At 39.7% G+C, this 12,705-nt stretch overlaps 2 protein-coding genes across 3 annotated transcripts in view; one reads left to right on the forward strand and one right to left on the reverse strand.

Annotated features, from left to right (window-relative positions):
- ndnl2 (necdin-like 2) overlaps positions 1 to 5,223 on the reverse strand; it is a 6,945-nt gene extending 1,722 nt beyond the window's left edge. Inside the window, exons 1-9 of one of the 2 annotated variants that reach the window (XM_008287636.1) lie at positions 5,108 to 5,223; positions 4,791 to 4,854; positions 3,648 to 3,767; positions 3,508 to 3,571; positions 2,595 to 2,674; positions 2,419 to 2,513; positions 867 to 946; positions 742 to 784; positions 596 to 658 (exon numbers count right to left, since the gene is read on the reverse strand). In XM_008287636.1, coding sequence (XP_008285858.1) covers positions 596 to 658; positions 742 to 784; positions 867 to 946; positions 2,419 to 2,513; positions 2,595 to 2,674; positions 3,508 to 3,571; positions 3,648 to 3,767; positions 4,791 to 4,841 — 596 coding nt within the window. In that variant the 5' untranslated portion in view covers positions 4,842 to 4,854; positions 5,108 to 5,223. Of the gene's footprint in view, positions 1 to 595; positions 659 to 741; positions 785 to 866; positions 947 to 2,418; positions 2,514 to 2,594; positions 2,675 to 3,507; positions 3,572 to 3,647; positions 3,768 to 4,790; positions 4,855 to 5,103 lie in introns of both variants that reach the window. The other variant, XM_008287637.1, reaches the window with a different exon arrangement.
- The window catches only part of LOC103361541 (mitochondrial carnitine/acylcarnitine carrier protein-like), a 12,516-nt gene continuing 5,028 nt past the window's right edge, over positions 5,218 to 12,705 (forward strand). Inside the window, exons 1-5 of the mRNA XM_008287646.1 lie at positions 5,218 to 5,227; positions 7,249 to 7,520; positions 9,004 to 9,090; positions 9,666 to 9,793; positions 11,589 to 11,679. Coding sequence (XP_008285868.1) covers positions 7,419 to 7,520; positions 9,004 to 9,090; positions 9,666 to 9,793; positions 11,589 to 11,679 — 408 coding nt within the window. The 5' untranslated portion in view covers positions 5,218 to 5,227; positions 7,249 to 7,418. The remainder of the gene's footprint in view (positions 5,228 to 7,248; positions 7,521 to 9,003; positions 9,091 to 9,665; positions 9,794 to 11,588; positions 11,680 to 12,705) is intronic.

The following is a 12,705-nucleotide window of genomic DNA, read 5'->3' on the forward strand; positions in this document are numbered from 1 at the left end:
GGTTCGGAGGCTCGATGTCGTACGAACGGGATTCAGTTCTAAAGTCGGAGTCATTTTGGACCATTTGGGACATTTTGGGAAACTTCCAGAACAAGTCAGACGAGTTGAAGGTTTTTTTTTCGCTCAGTTTGGACAGTTTTCAAGTGACTGGACTTTTTTATTTTTATGTCTTCACTCATTTGGGTTCAGTCCCGAGTCTTTTCTGGCAGGTTTGAAACTATTTCAGACGGTGTTTTGTTCTTTATGTGAAGTTTTGGACCATTTTTGAACGACTTTAAACAGCAGAACACATCCAAGGTGCTGCTGCACTTTGTCCAGCGTCGGCCTTCAGAGCTCTGAATCGGCCATTTTTAATTCATAACACATGTTCCACGACATCCACCTCGTTAGTTAGTAAAGGACACACAGCTGGACGGTTGTAAATGTGAAACTCTGTCTCGTCTGATTCGGATCAACTGTGTGAACTTGGGGATGTTTTTAGAAAACGAAACCCAGCAGCGGGTTTTAGGTGAAGCTTTAGCTCCAGCTGCAGATGGTGCTGTGACCCGGTTACCAGAACTCATGTAAAGCGACTGAGCGTGACGATGAACTCCACCTCTGACGCACGAACTCGTCCGTGACCACCTTCTTCACGTCTCCGAACTCGTCGTGCTTCTCCCTGCGGACGACAAACAGAACTCAACCAGGTGAACTCTCAGGACTCCCCGAGTGCCGCTGTTCCTGCTGCGAGTCCGGTCCTACCCGGGGTCCACGCGGAGCTTCTTCAGCGTGTTCCAGACGACGTCTACGGAGCAGAACAGAACCAGACGTTGGGCCACAGTGCTTTTATCAGACGGAAACGTTCTGCCGACGGCTTCTGGACTCACTTTCTCTGACGACGCCTCCCTTCATGAAGATCACGCTGAGGATCACGAACAGCAGGCCTCTCTTTGGGTCGGTGGGGCGGCTGCAGGAGACAGAACCGGCCCAGTTAATAGGACAACTGACACCCAGGAATCAGAATGAAACGGATCGGAGAAGTTCTGAGGTAAGCTTCAGGTACGTTGGATCTTTTTTTTTGTCACTTTGAACTGAATGTTTGGGTTTGGACCCGTTTCTGAGGCCTGTTGGTCAAACCTGCTGCACTTTTACTGTTTAAACTGTGATCCATCCCATAATACCAACGCTCACAGCTGACGAGACAATGAACTGGATCATTTCTGAGTGATTTTAGACAGTTTTCATGTTTTTTAGGCACTTTTTTTGTGATTTTTGGTCGTTTTTAACAAATCACGACCAGATTTTGAAGATTTTTTAAATTTTTTTAACAGGTTTTTGTTATTGAAGTTAAATTCTGAGTAATTCTGGACACGTTTTAGTCACTTTGGAAAAGTTTAATGGAGGTAAAACGGTCCTTCCATCGTCTAGAACTGGTTCTGACCAACCACCATCACACATGCTGACATGAGCCTGGAACGTTTACCCAGAATGCACTTTGTAAAGTTTCCTCTGGTGACTGATCAGAACCAGAACCACATCCAGGGTACCAGTGATTGTTTCTGTGACTCTATGAGACATCCCATAATACTGATGCTACCAGCTGGTTATAATGATCAGATTATGATTTTTAGTCATTTCCTACATGTTCTGAATGATTTTGGATGATTTTCAACTTGTTGTCGACACTTTATTTTGTAATTTTTAATCATTTTAACAACTTTATGACAAGTTTAGGATCAATTTAAACCAGTTGTTGATGATTAAGTCAAATTCAGAGTCATGTTTTAAATATTTAGGTTAATTTGGGACATTTTCTTGTCATTTTGGGAAACTTTTTAGGTAATCTGGATGAGCTGGAGGTATTTTGCCAACATTGGATGATTAATTAGTAATCTGGACAATTTTAAGGTGATTTTGGATTTTTTTTAGTCAGTTTGGGTTATTTTTTAAGGTTCTGAATAATTCTAGACAGGCTGTTGTAATTGTGGGCAGGTCTTGAGTCACTATGGAGAAGGTTTTTTTGCTTCTTGGACGATTTTTGTGTCTTTTGGATGAATTACGTGGAATTTTTGACATCTTTTGAATGATTCTGGACGATTTTCAAGTTTTTGCCCACATTTTTTTGTATTTTTTATTCATTTGAACAAATTTACGACAAGTTTAGAATAAATTTAAACCAGTTGTTGATCATTAAATCAAACTCTGAGTCATTTTGGACCATTTTTTAATGATTTTTGACAAACTAAAACAACACATGAACAGATTTAGTGTTCAGATTGCGACGTCTGGATGGATGTTAAACTGATTCGGTTGAAGTTTTTAACAAACTCAAATGTGGTTTTCAGCCTTGAAAATGTTTATCTCCTGATAAATCTGGACTTTACAGGCCTGGACCAGTATGAAGCTAAAGTCTATCAGATGTGTGTTGATGACACTCACGTGGTCGGGGAAGCGTCTCCACTCGTCTCCAGGTTGTTGACCAGAATGTACATGTGGTTCTTGGGGTCGATTTCAACCAGTTTGAGGCCGAACACCTGTCAAAGATGGTTAAGGTGCATCAGTCCGTCATTATAACGTCATGGTTCTCATACGTGATCCCGTGGGCGTGGACAGACCTGGTCCAGGGTCCGAGCTGCTCTCTTTATGATCTCTGGGTAGATGTTCCTGTGCTCCTTCACCACATGTTTCACCAGATCTGGAACGACAACGAGCAGACACACGTCGGTGTTTCCCAACCACGAGAGAAGGTGACACTCTTGTTTTTGTAAATTAAAAATGGTGGCCTGGTTTATAAATGTGATCTTCTGCTGTTTGGAATTTAATCACATGTTTAAAAAGTCTATTTCTGCACATCCCTACGTTGGAAGGTTGAACGGACACCACTTGTCAGCGTGAGGAACCGTAAAAACCAGAAGAATTTTAAGTTTTGTAACTTTCCAGTCGTCTTTTTAACTTATTTAACGTGATTTAGTTTTGGCTTCGGTGGAGAAAACTACTTAAAATGTGCTAAAAATCCTCACATTTCATTAAAAACAAACCATCTGCTTGTCTTCGATGCAACGTGCAGCCCAGACTGCAGCCAACAGTCGTCTGTAAAATGAGCTGCAGGCAGCGTTTCCACAGAGCAGAGAGGAGACGAGCACAGCAGCTGATTACAGCAAAACATCTCCAGCATGTGGAGTCACTGCTGTTTGCTCCAGTGTTGGTAACGTCTGAAGACACTAGACGTGCTGCTTCCTGGTTGTTTAATGCTGAAATTCAGCTTTGTCTCTCTGGTGTCCATCGTTCTAACTGGGTCGACCTCCTTCGTGTTGTTCTGGTTCCGTTATGTTGCAGAGAAACGTGAACACAGGGAAGACAGATGAGACGGGAGCAGAACGAGCTGCAGTTCAGAAGGTTAAGAACGTTCAAGAGACTGAAATCCATCTGACATCTGCTGTTCACTGACTAGAGGTTTGGGGTTTTCACAGCCCTCTTTACATCCTGCAGGCTTTCCTTCGGTGAACCTGTGCTGATCCGTGGGTTTACCTGCTCGACGGACAGGAACCTTCTTCTGGTCCTTCAGCAGGAAGTACTGCACCACCTCAGCGCTCTGTTGGACACACACAGGTGCATCAAAGACAAGAAAAGGCGGGTTTGTGGCGGCGCCGTGTGAACATCTCTGCTACCTTCTGGTCCACCTGAGCCTCCGTGACCTTCTCCAGGCCTCTCTGGACCTGAGACGTGCTCGGCTGGGTGAAGGCCACGTCGTCGTCCTCCTCCTGAGCCGCCGAGCCGCCGGTTTGCCTCTGAAAGAGAAACGCCAGCTTCAGTGATTCCCAAAGTCAGATCTTTAGCGCGTGGTCCAGAACTGGAGCTGCAGCGATTCATCAGTTATCAACGGTTGAGCTCATCTGCAGCTGTTCTCATCATCGGTTAATCAGTTTGTGTCACTTTCTAAGAAAAAACAGTCTGAATTCTGAGATTCCAGCTTCTTATATGTGGATGTTTTCTGGCTTCTTTCCTCTGCGACAGTAAACTGAACATCTCTGGACAAAACTGATCAACACTTCTCCGACTTTTCCAACATTTTAGAGACAAATCGATCCGTCCAGAACATAAATAACAGTTTACTGGACAGCGAAAACAATAATTAGCTGCATTCCTACATGTATTAAGTCACTGATATGACAGCGATGGAGGTCAAAGCCACATCTAGAACAACTTCAGAGAAGACTTGGTCCAGATCTGGTGGTTTCTGATGACCTGACGTGGTCTAGAGGAGTTTATTAAACTCTCAAACTGTGTTTTAAACCGTCTGCAGAACAGATTTTGCGACTAGAAGTGGTTTTTGACGGAGCCCTGGTCAGGATTTGTATGTGTTATAGTAACTAATAACAAAATAAAAGTTCCAGAACTTCGAAAGCTGGAATATTTATCATCTAAATGTTGTGTTTTTTTAATCTGGACCTGGTCTGACGTGGTCTTTACACAAATCCTCGACTGATAATCCAGACCCGATGTCACAGATCCAGGTGCAGAGGTCTTTGACTCGGACCTGGTCAGGATAGAAATGTGTTTAAACAAATAAAATAGGAGGTTTCAAAATAAATCTGTTCTTTTCAGGTTCTCTGGGATTCATCCAGACCAGGTTTTAATGTGTTTTTGATCTGGACCTGGTCTCATGTGGTCTGGAGGAGTTTACGCCTTCTTATCTGTCTAAAATCCACTTTCGCACATTATAAAGTGGGTGGTCGGTCCAACACTGCCACAGTAATGAATCTTGATCAGGCTGAAGGACTGAAGTGATGCTGGATGCTGGACAGACTTACTCTGGGCTGAGAGGCGCTCTGAGGGTTGGACGGCCGCTTTCTGCTCGACATGATGAACCACCGCCTCACAAACACACAGACGGAAGCAGGTCAGTCACACATGACATCGTTATTAATGTGGCTTTAAAGGGAAAAGACACACCGAGCCGAATATCAACCAAACAAACGGACGCGGAAGCTCCGAGCTGCACGTTAACGGTGAAGCGTCGGGTTAGCTTCAGCGGCTAATGCTAACCAGTCGCGCTAACTAGTCTGGTTAGTTAACCGGAGTCTGTGTGGTTAATCAGCTGTTAGTTAAGATGTCAACACTCACTCACCAGTCCGCAGAAAAACCAACACCGGGTTTAACCAACAGGTCGGTGAGAAAAATCCGCTTTTCTGAATTCAAACTCCAGTTTCCAAACTGTCAAATTCCCGCTAGGACGCCTGGTGATGACGTAGAATGTGCGCGACCCCGCTTCCGTTTGTTTTTTTTGTTTTTTTTAATTAACGGGAAAAACAAACAAAACAAAAAGTAAACTTTGAAAAAGAGAATAAAAATTCTGATTTAAAATGTGCAAATTATGAGATCAAATGTGAAAACTTTAACATCACGTCTAAATTACGAGTGAAAAAGTAAAAATTATCAAATGAAATGTCAAAATTAGAAATAAAACAAGATTCAAGATCAGCTTTATTTGTCACAGACACATTTATACACGGTGCAATGTGCAGTGAGATGTGTTTTGGATCAGCCTCCAGTTCCAATAAAAGAAAAAGAAAAAATAAGTTAAAAATAAGTGTTAGAATAGAATCATTTCAGAAAAGAATATTTTTTATTGGGGGAAATTTACAAAGAAGCATGTATACTTTAAGTATATATATATACACATGTATACAAACACATAAATAATGAAAGTAAAGCAAATGGAACACCCAACAATCAATAAACTTAGAAGATCAGTGTTGTGACAGAGTCCAGAGTTACAGAATCAAAACAACACTTTTAACTTATATTTCTCTGTTGTAATTTTAGTTATTTATGTATATTTATTTCTATTTTTGCACTGAGGCTGGGAGGATATGACAATAAACGAGTCTTGAGTCATGAAAAAAGAAAAACTATCAGCTAAAATGTCAAATTTACAAGATTAAAGATAATGAACTCAAAGTCATGATTAAAACTATGAAGCAAATATAATCTAAACAGTATGAATCAAAGCTTTAAAGCTTTAAAGTTACAGGTTAAAGCTAAATTGATTTTATTACATGAGTTAAGAATCAAAATAAGGAAATAAATGAAACTCATGAGATAAAATTCCAACTTATGGGATAAAAAAAAGAAAGAAATTATGGGGTTAAAAAAAGTTCAAACTTTTGCATAAAAGTGCAAATAAAATTTTTATTTTTTTTTTAAAGATAAATGGTGAAAATATCTGACACAAAGGTCAAATATGCAGGCTAAGAATGAAAATAAACAGAAGCATACCTCATAGGATAAAATTCCAACATGTGAGATTAGAAATATATAAATGATGAGGTTCAAAAAAACAGTTTTAAAACGGATAAAAGGTTAAAATATACGATAGTAAGGTCAAATTTATGGGTGAAGAATTCATATTAAGACATAAATAGAAGCCCGACTCATAGGATACAGTTCAAATTTGTGAGATTAAAATAATAATAATATTTACGAGGTCCAAAAACAAAAACAAAAACAAAACTAAAAAAACAACAGAAACAACAAAAACAAGTATACATCTGGCATAAAAGTGCAAAAAAAAAAGAGAGAAAAGATTAAAGGTGAAAATGTATGACACAAAAAGTCACATTTATTTAAAAGATTTAAAAGTCTACATTCTGACTTTTGGACTATTACATCTGGTTCTTTGGACATTTTAACATAACTTGACCTGTTTATCACCAGAGGTTTGACTTTAATGTGATGGTTTGGAGTTGGTCTCCCATAATTTAGACTTTTGTAGTTTTACTGACGCTCTGAGTTTGACGTCAAGATGATGATATTAAATATCAGAAGTTGTGACATTAAGGTCAAATGTATGAGTTAAAAGTCAAGATTTTGACCTTAAAAGTCGAATTTATGAGCTTAGAATCAAAACGCTGATATTAAAATACCCAACGTGTGACTTAGAGGTCAAATGTTTTAAGTTAAAAATCAGAGTTAAGACATAAAAGGTCACTTTTATCCATTTTAATATCAAAATGATGCCACTAGTCCTACTCACAAGCTGACAAAAAAACGTAGAATTGTGACATAAAAGTTCAAATATATGAAGTAAATTAAAGAAAAAAAAGAATTCAGGTTTAGATTTAAATGTCTTCACAAAGCGCGTGACTATAATAAATATATGATTATTATTTATCTGCTGACAGTTTGATCGATCCTGTGTTTTAGCTGCACAACCAACGGATGTCGCTGTTTCCGGTTTACAGTCAGTAGGTGTGGACAGAAGAACAGTCAGAAAGTTAGACAGACAGTCAGACAGTCAGTCAGACCGGTCGGTGTCTCGGTCCCTCTCCGGTTGTTTCCCCGGACATCAGGCGGTGTCTTCCCCGCGGACCGAGCGCTGCCCTCTGGCAGCTGAAGCGGACTGCTGCCGGCTCTGAGGCCGGTCATGCGGCTGCAGGATGGGGGAGAACGTCCGAGTGTCTCCGCTCAAGAACTTCGTGGCCGGAGGCTTCGGAGGCGCGTGTCTGCTGCTGGCAGGACACCCGCTGGACACCATCAAGGTGACGGACACACACGGACACACGGACACACACGGACACACGGACACACACGGACACACACGGACACACAAGTCTGGGTCCACTGAGCAGCAAAGTTTCTGCGGCTCTGCGTTCTCTAAAGGTTCTCTGGAGGTTCCCTTAAGGTTCCCGTGAATCAGTAACGTAGAGGAGCTGCAGGGATTATTGAGAAATCAGCTTAAAAAGTCACAGAGGCCGACAGGAGACAGGAGCAGGCTGTAGGAAGGCTCAGCAAGAGCAGAAACCTGCTTATTGGAAGTAAATCATGTGTTGTTATGATTTAATATGTCAAAGTGATCCGTTGAAATGTCCACACTGCTAAATAAAAAGTCTACATTACTATAAAAAGTCACATTTATGACTTAAAATCAGAATTCAAATCCCAAAAGTTCAAAGTAGAAGATAAAAAAAAATCCAAATTTAAACAGAAATAGTCTCAGTTCAAAGTTATAAAGTAAAAATCACGAGATAAAAAACAACAATTACTTGATAAAATGTCCAAATGATGAGATGAAAAGTAAAATTTATGACTCAAAAGTAAAATGAACACGTTGGTATGTTCTGATTATCGGGTAAAACCAAAGAATTCTGAGATCAGAGGTCAAAATTAGAAGATAAAACACTGACATTGGCTCATAAGTGGGTAATTCTGTTCTAATATTGAAATTATACAATAAAAGGTAAAAAATGTATAAGATAAAATGTCCAAGTCTGAGTTATGACACAAAGGCTGAATTATTAATTAGAAATTAATAATCATGACAGAACAGGCGACAGTTTTGAATTAAAGTCCAGATTACAAGACAAAAAGTCGAAATAATCACACAAAAAAGGCAAATTTACGAGTTAAAAAAGTGGTCACGAAATAAAAGGTCAAACGTCTGATTTCATATACCATATGAAAAACTCTGAATTAAGACAGAAAAGTCTGAATTACAAGTTCAAGAGTAAAAATCAGTGAGTTAAAATGTCCAAACCTATAATCAGGTCATGATCATGAAATCGTAAAAGGCAGAAATTATGAGTTAAAGTAAAGATTATGAGATAAAAAGTCTAAATAATCACGTGAAAATTAAAAATTTTGAGCTAAAAAATTGAGATTATTCAATTAAAAAGTCAGAATTAGGAAATAAAAGGTGGAATTTATGAGTTTTTATGACGTTAAACGATCAAAATAGTCTGAATTATGAACGACAAAGTCGTTGGTCATGTCTTATCAGAGACAAAGTGTTGTTTTTAATCTACTTCAGTGTCTGTCGGGGTTAATAAATGGCAGAATGAGCCTTAGATGGTGGTTTTATCTCAGGGACAACATGTGATCTTCTCTAACCGTCACTCTGTTATCAGGCAGCAGCAGGTTTTACTCCTCCTCCTCCTCCTCCTCCTCCTCCTTCAGATTCATCCTCAGCTCAGCGCTCAGCTGGACGTCTGACTTTAATCGGTTTTAATTCAAACTGTGTTTCAGGTGAGACTGCAGACGCAACCCAAAGCTGCTCAGTATGCTCTGTACACGGGGACGTACGACTGCTTCAGAAAGACCGTTTCTAAGGAGGTAAACTCACAGAAACACACAGAAACACACAGAAACAAACAGAAACACAGACAGACAGAAGGTGAGGCCTTTAACCCCAAGAACACCAAACCTACCATCAAGCATGGAGGTGGCAGCATCATGCTCTGGTTCTGTTCTGCTGCCAGTGGACCTGGAGCTTTACACAAAGTCAATGGAACCATGAAGAAGGAGGATCACCTCCACGTTGTTCAGGAGAACCTGAAACCATCAGCAGAAGGTTGATCTTGGACACAGTTGGATGTTCCAACCAGACAATGAGCCCAAACACACATCAAAGTGGTGAAGAAATGGTTCCATCAGGCTGGAATGAAGGTTCTAGACTGGTCTCCCCAAAGTCCTGACTGGAACCATCCAGAACCTGTGGACTGATGAAGAAACAAGTCTGAGTCAGAAAGACGACAAGTTTAGTTGAACTGCAGCGGTTCTGTCCAGAGGAGTCAGAGATGGACCAGAAGCTGGTGGACGGAACCAGAAGAACACGCGGTCTTTACAAGCGGTGAGGGAAACTCCTGGTTGTGGATCTCTAACCGTAGATGGTGTTTCTCTGTCTGCAGGGCATCCTGGGTCTCTATAAGGGGATGGGCGCTCCTCTGGCCGGCGTCGCTCCCATGATGGCCATCAGCTTCTTCGGCTTCGGTTTGGGGAAACAGCTGCAGCAGACGGATCCTGGAAAACCGCTGACGTCAGTAACACTAAAAAGTCTAGATTATGGGTGAACAACTCCAAAGCATCACATGAAAGTCAAACCTCTGGTGATGAACAGTTCAAGTTATGTTAAAACATCCAAATAGGGAGATGGTGGATAGGGAAATCCACACCAGTCCAAAGGTCCAATATGTGAGACAAAAGCACACAAATTATGACACAAAGCTCCAAACTGTGGCATCAAAGTCCAACTTAAGAGTTAAAAAGTCCCAAACAAGACAGAAAATGTCCCAATCATGAGCTAGAAAGTCGACATTTCCGACATAGAACTTCAACTCTTGAGATGAAAAGTACAAATTATATCATAAAAGTCAAAATTATGGGTTAAAAAGTCAGAATGTTGAAAGAAAAGAATCAGAAGGGAAAAAGTCAAACTTGTGATCTAAACCTCAACCCTTTGAGATTAACAGTCAAAATTATTGCATAATTATGGCATAAAAATCCAATTTATTTGATTAAAAAAAGTTCAATTTCTAATTTTACGTCTTAATTATGAGTTAAGAAGTTTGCATTATGATTTAAAAGTCCATGTAATAATAGAAAATATCCAAGTTGTGAGTTAAAAACCACAACTTATGAGTTCAAAACACCAAATAATGAGTTTAAAGGTCCAGATGATCAGATGAAACATCTCATACATGATTAAAAGAGATTAAAGGTCCCAATTATGAGTTTAAAATTCACAAAAAAATCAGAATTATGACAAAAAATCAAACCAAGGAGATAAAAAACAACCACATTTTTAGTTAAGAGTCAGACTGATGAGAAGAAATGAGGATTTAACATGTTTGCAAGGAACCTTTTTGACTTTTTATGGGTTTTTTTGCACAATGTATGACGTGCTTGACATAAAGATATAACCAGATATAATACTGGATTCATATTTACTGTGAACTGATATAAAATTATAATAATATATTTACTGTAACTGTGATAATAAGACAAAACAACAGGTTTGTATCTACTGCTGTCTGAACCTGATTTTAACCCTCAGACGTCCTTAAATCTCCTCCAGCAGGACTCGGTCCTCACACAGACACCAGGACAGCAGCTAAAGCCGTCCCACAGACCCGCCTTGTTGTTGTTGTCGTCGTTGTAATACCTGGAAAACTCGGTTCTAAATATAACCGGGTTGCCATTGGCGTGTTGGGACCACGTCCCCCCTCGGCCTCCGCTCGGGTTACTGCTGCTGCTGCTGCTGCACATCTACTGTACATGTGAAGGATATTTAGAGTCCAGACCGGAGCTCAGAGGCTGCAGGACTCTGGCCGACCCGGAATCTGTTCACCAGCACTGAGCTGAGACCTGCACGGAAAGAGTCCAAACGATCACAGAAAGCATTCCCCATATGAAGTCCAAATGGTGCTAAAAAAGTCTGAATTATGAGGTGAACGTCCAAAGTATTCCATTAAAATACCAGATTTTATCATAAAAGTCCAAATTGTGAGACATAAAAGTCAAATGTCAGATTAAACTGTTTAAATTACGAGCCATGAAGTCTGAATGAGGACATGAAAAGTCCAGATTACAACATAAAAGTCCAAATGATGTTAAAAAAAAAAGTCCAAATTAAACATAAAATGTCCAAATTATTTTGACTTCCAGCGTATGAGTTAAAAAGTCGTATTTCTGAGTTAGAGCGAAATTATCACGTCATGTCGAAGTCGTGGGTTAGGGGACGCCAACACGTCTCCTGTTTATTGTAGCGTCGCTCTGAGTTAGAATATAAAGAGAAAAGTGATTTAAACGAGCTTTTATCGTGTTTCCTTCAGACACACTCAGATCTTCCTGTCGGGATGTCTGGCTGGAGTCTTCACCACCGTCATCGTGGCTCCAGGAGAAAGAATCAAATGTTTGCTGCAGGTAAGAAGCAAATCTGCATCTTTTAATCCATCATTATTTTCTTAATAATCAGTTTCCTCCAGTGTTTGGTTTTTAAATGCTCAGAAAATAGTGATAAATGTAAAAATTATGACATAAAAATTCAAATTATGAGTTAAAAAGTGCAGAATATGACAGAAATAGTCCAATATACGAGTTAATAAAGCCTCATGATGATATAGAAAGTCCAAAGTGTTCTATAAAAAGTCACATTTATCAGTTGTAAAGTCCAGATTGTGAAAAAAGTGAGAAATCTGACATAAGATTTGATATTATGAGGTAAAGAAAAAAGGGGAAAAAAAGTCCAGTAAAAAAAATCCAAATTCTGAGTTTTAAAGTCTGAATTATGAGTTGAAAAGTCTGAATGTGAGCATGTGATGTGTCTTTTTATACAGTGCATGTAAACTTGTGGTTGTATGTAAAACGTGTCCATGCGTTCAGCTTCCTGCTAAGAGCTGAACGTTCAGATCTGACAGCATCTGCAGGAGTCTCTTCTCTCTGAAACCTTATAGTCAGTCAGCTGCTGCAGCGCCTCCATCTGCAAGTTTAAATATACAGCAGGTGACAAATGAAAGGATCAGACGAGACAAAGGATTTTTGAGTGTCTGTTGGAAGGCGAAAGTGATTTAATCCTGAGTTTGATCCTGAGTTTGATCCTGTGAACCTACATATTTACTAGTGGGTTTAAAAGGTATTTTATCTTTACAAAAAACACCCAAACTGCACCATTTATCAAACTGTAAAAACAACAAGAATCATTAGATTTTTAATTTTTGTTACAGTTCAGACGGTTAAAATGTCCAACTTTACATCATAAATCAGCAGGTTTACATCAGAAAGAGACGTGTTTACATCCAGATATGAAGATCAGATCAGAGGGCCGAACTACAATCTCCATGGTAACTGATCCTGCGGAGCTAGGTCTCCATGGTAACTGATATTGTGGAGCTAGGTCTCCATGGTAACTGATGCTGTGGAGCCAGGTCTCCATGGTAACTGATATTGTGG

This window comes from Stegastes partitus, unplaced genomic scaffold (assembly GCF_000690725.1).
Source record: "Stegastes partitus isolate 25-593 unplaced genomic scaffold, Stegastes_partitus-1.0.2 Scaffold510, whole genome shotgun sequence".
Taxonomy (NCBI): Eukaryota; Metazoa; Chordata; class Actinopteri; family Pomacentridae; genus Stegastes; species Stegastes partitus.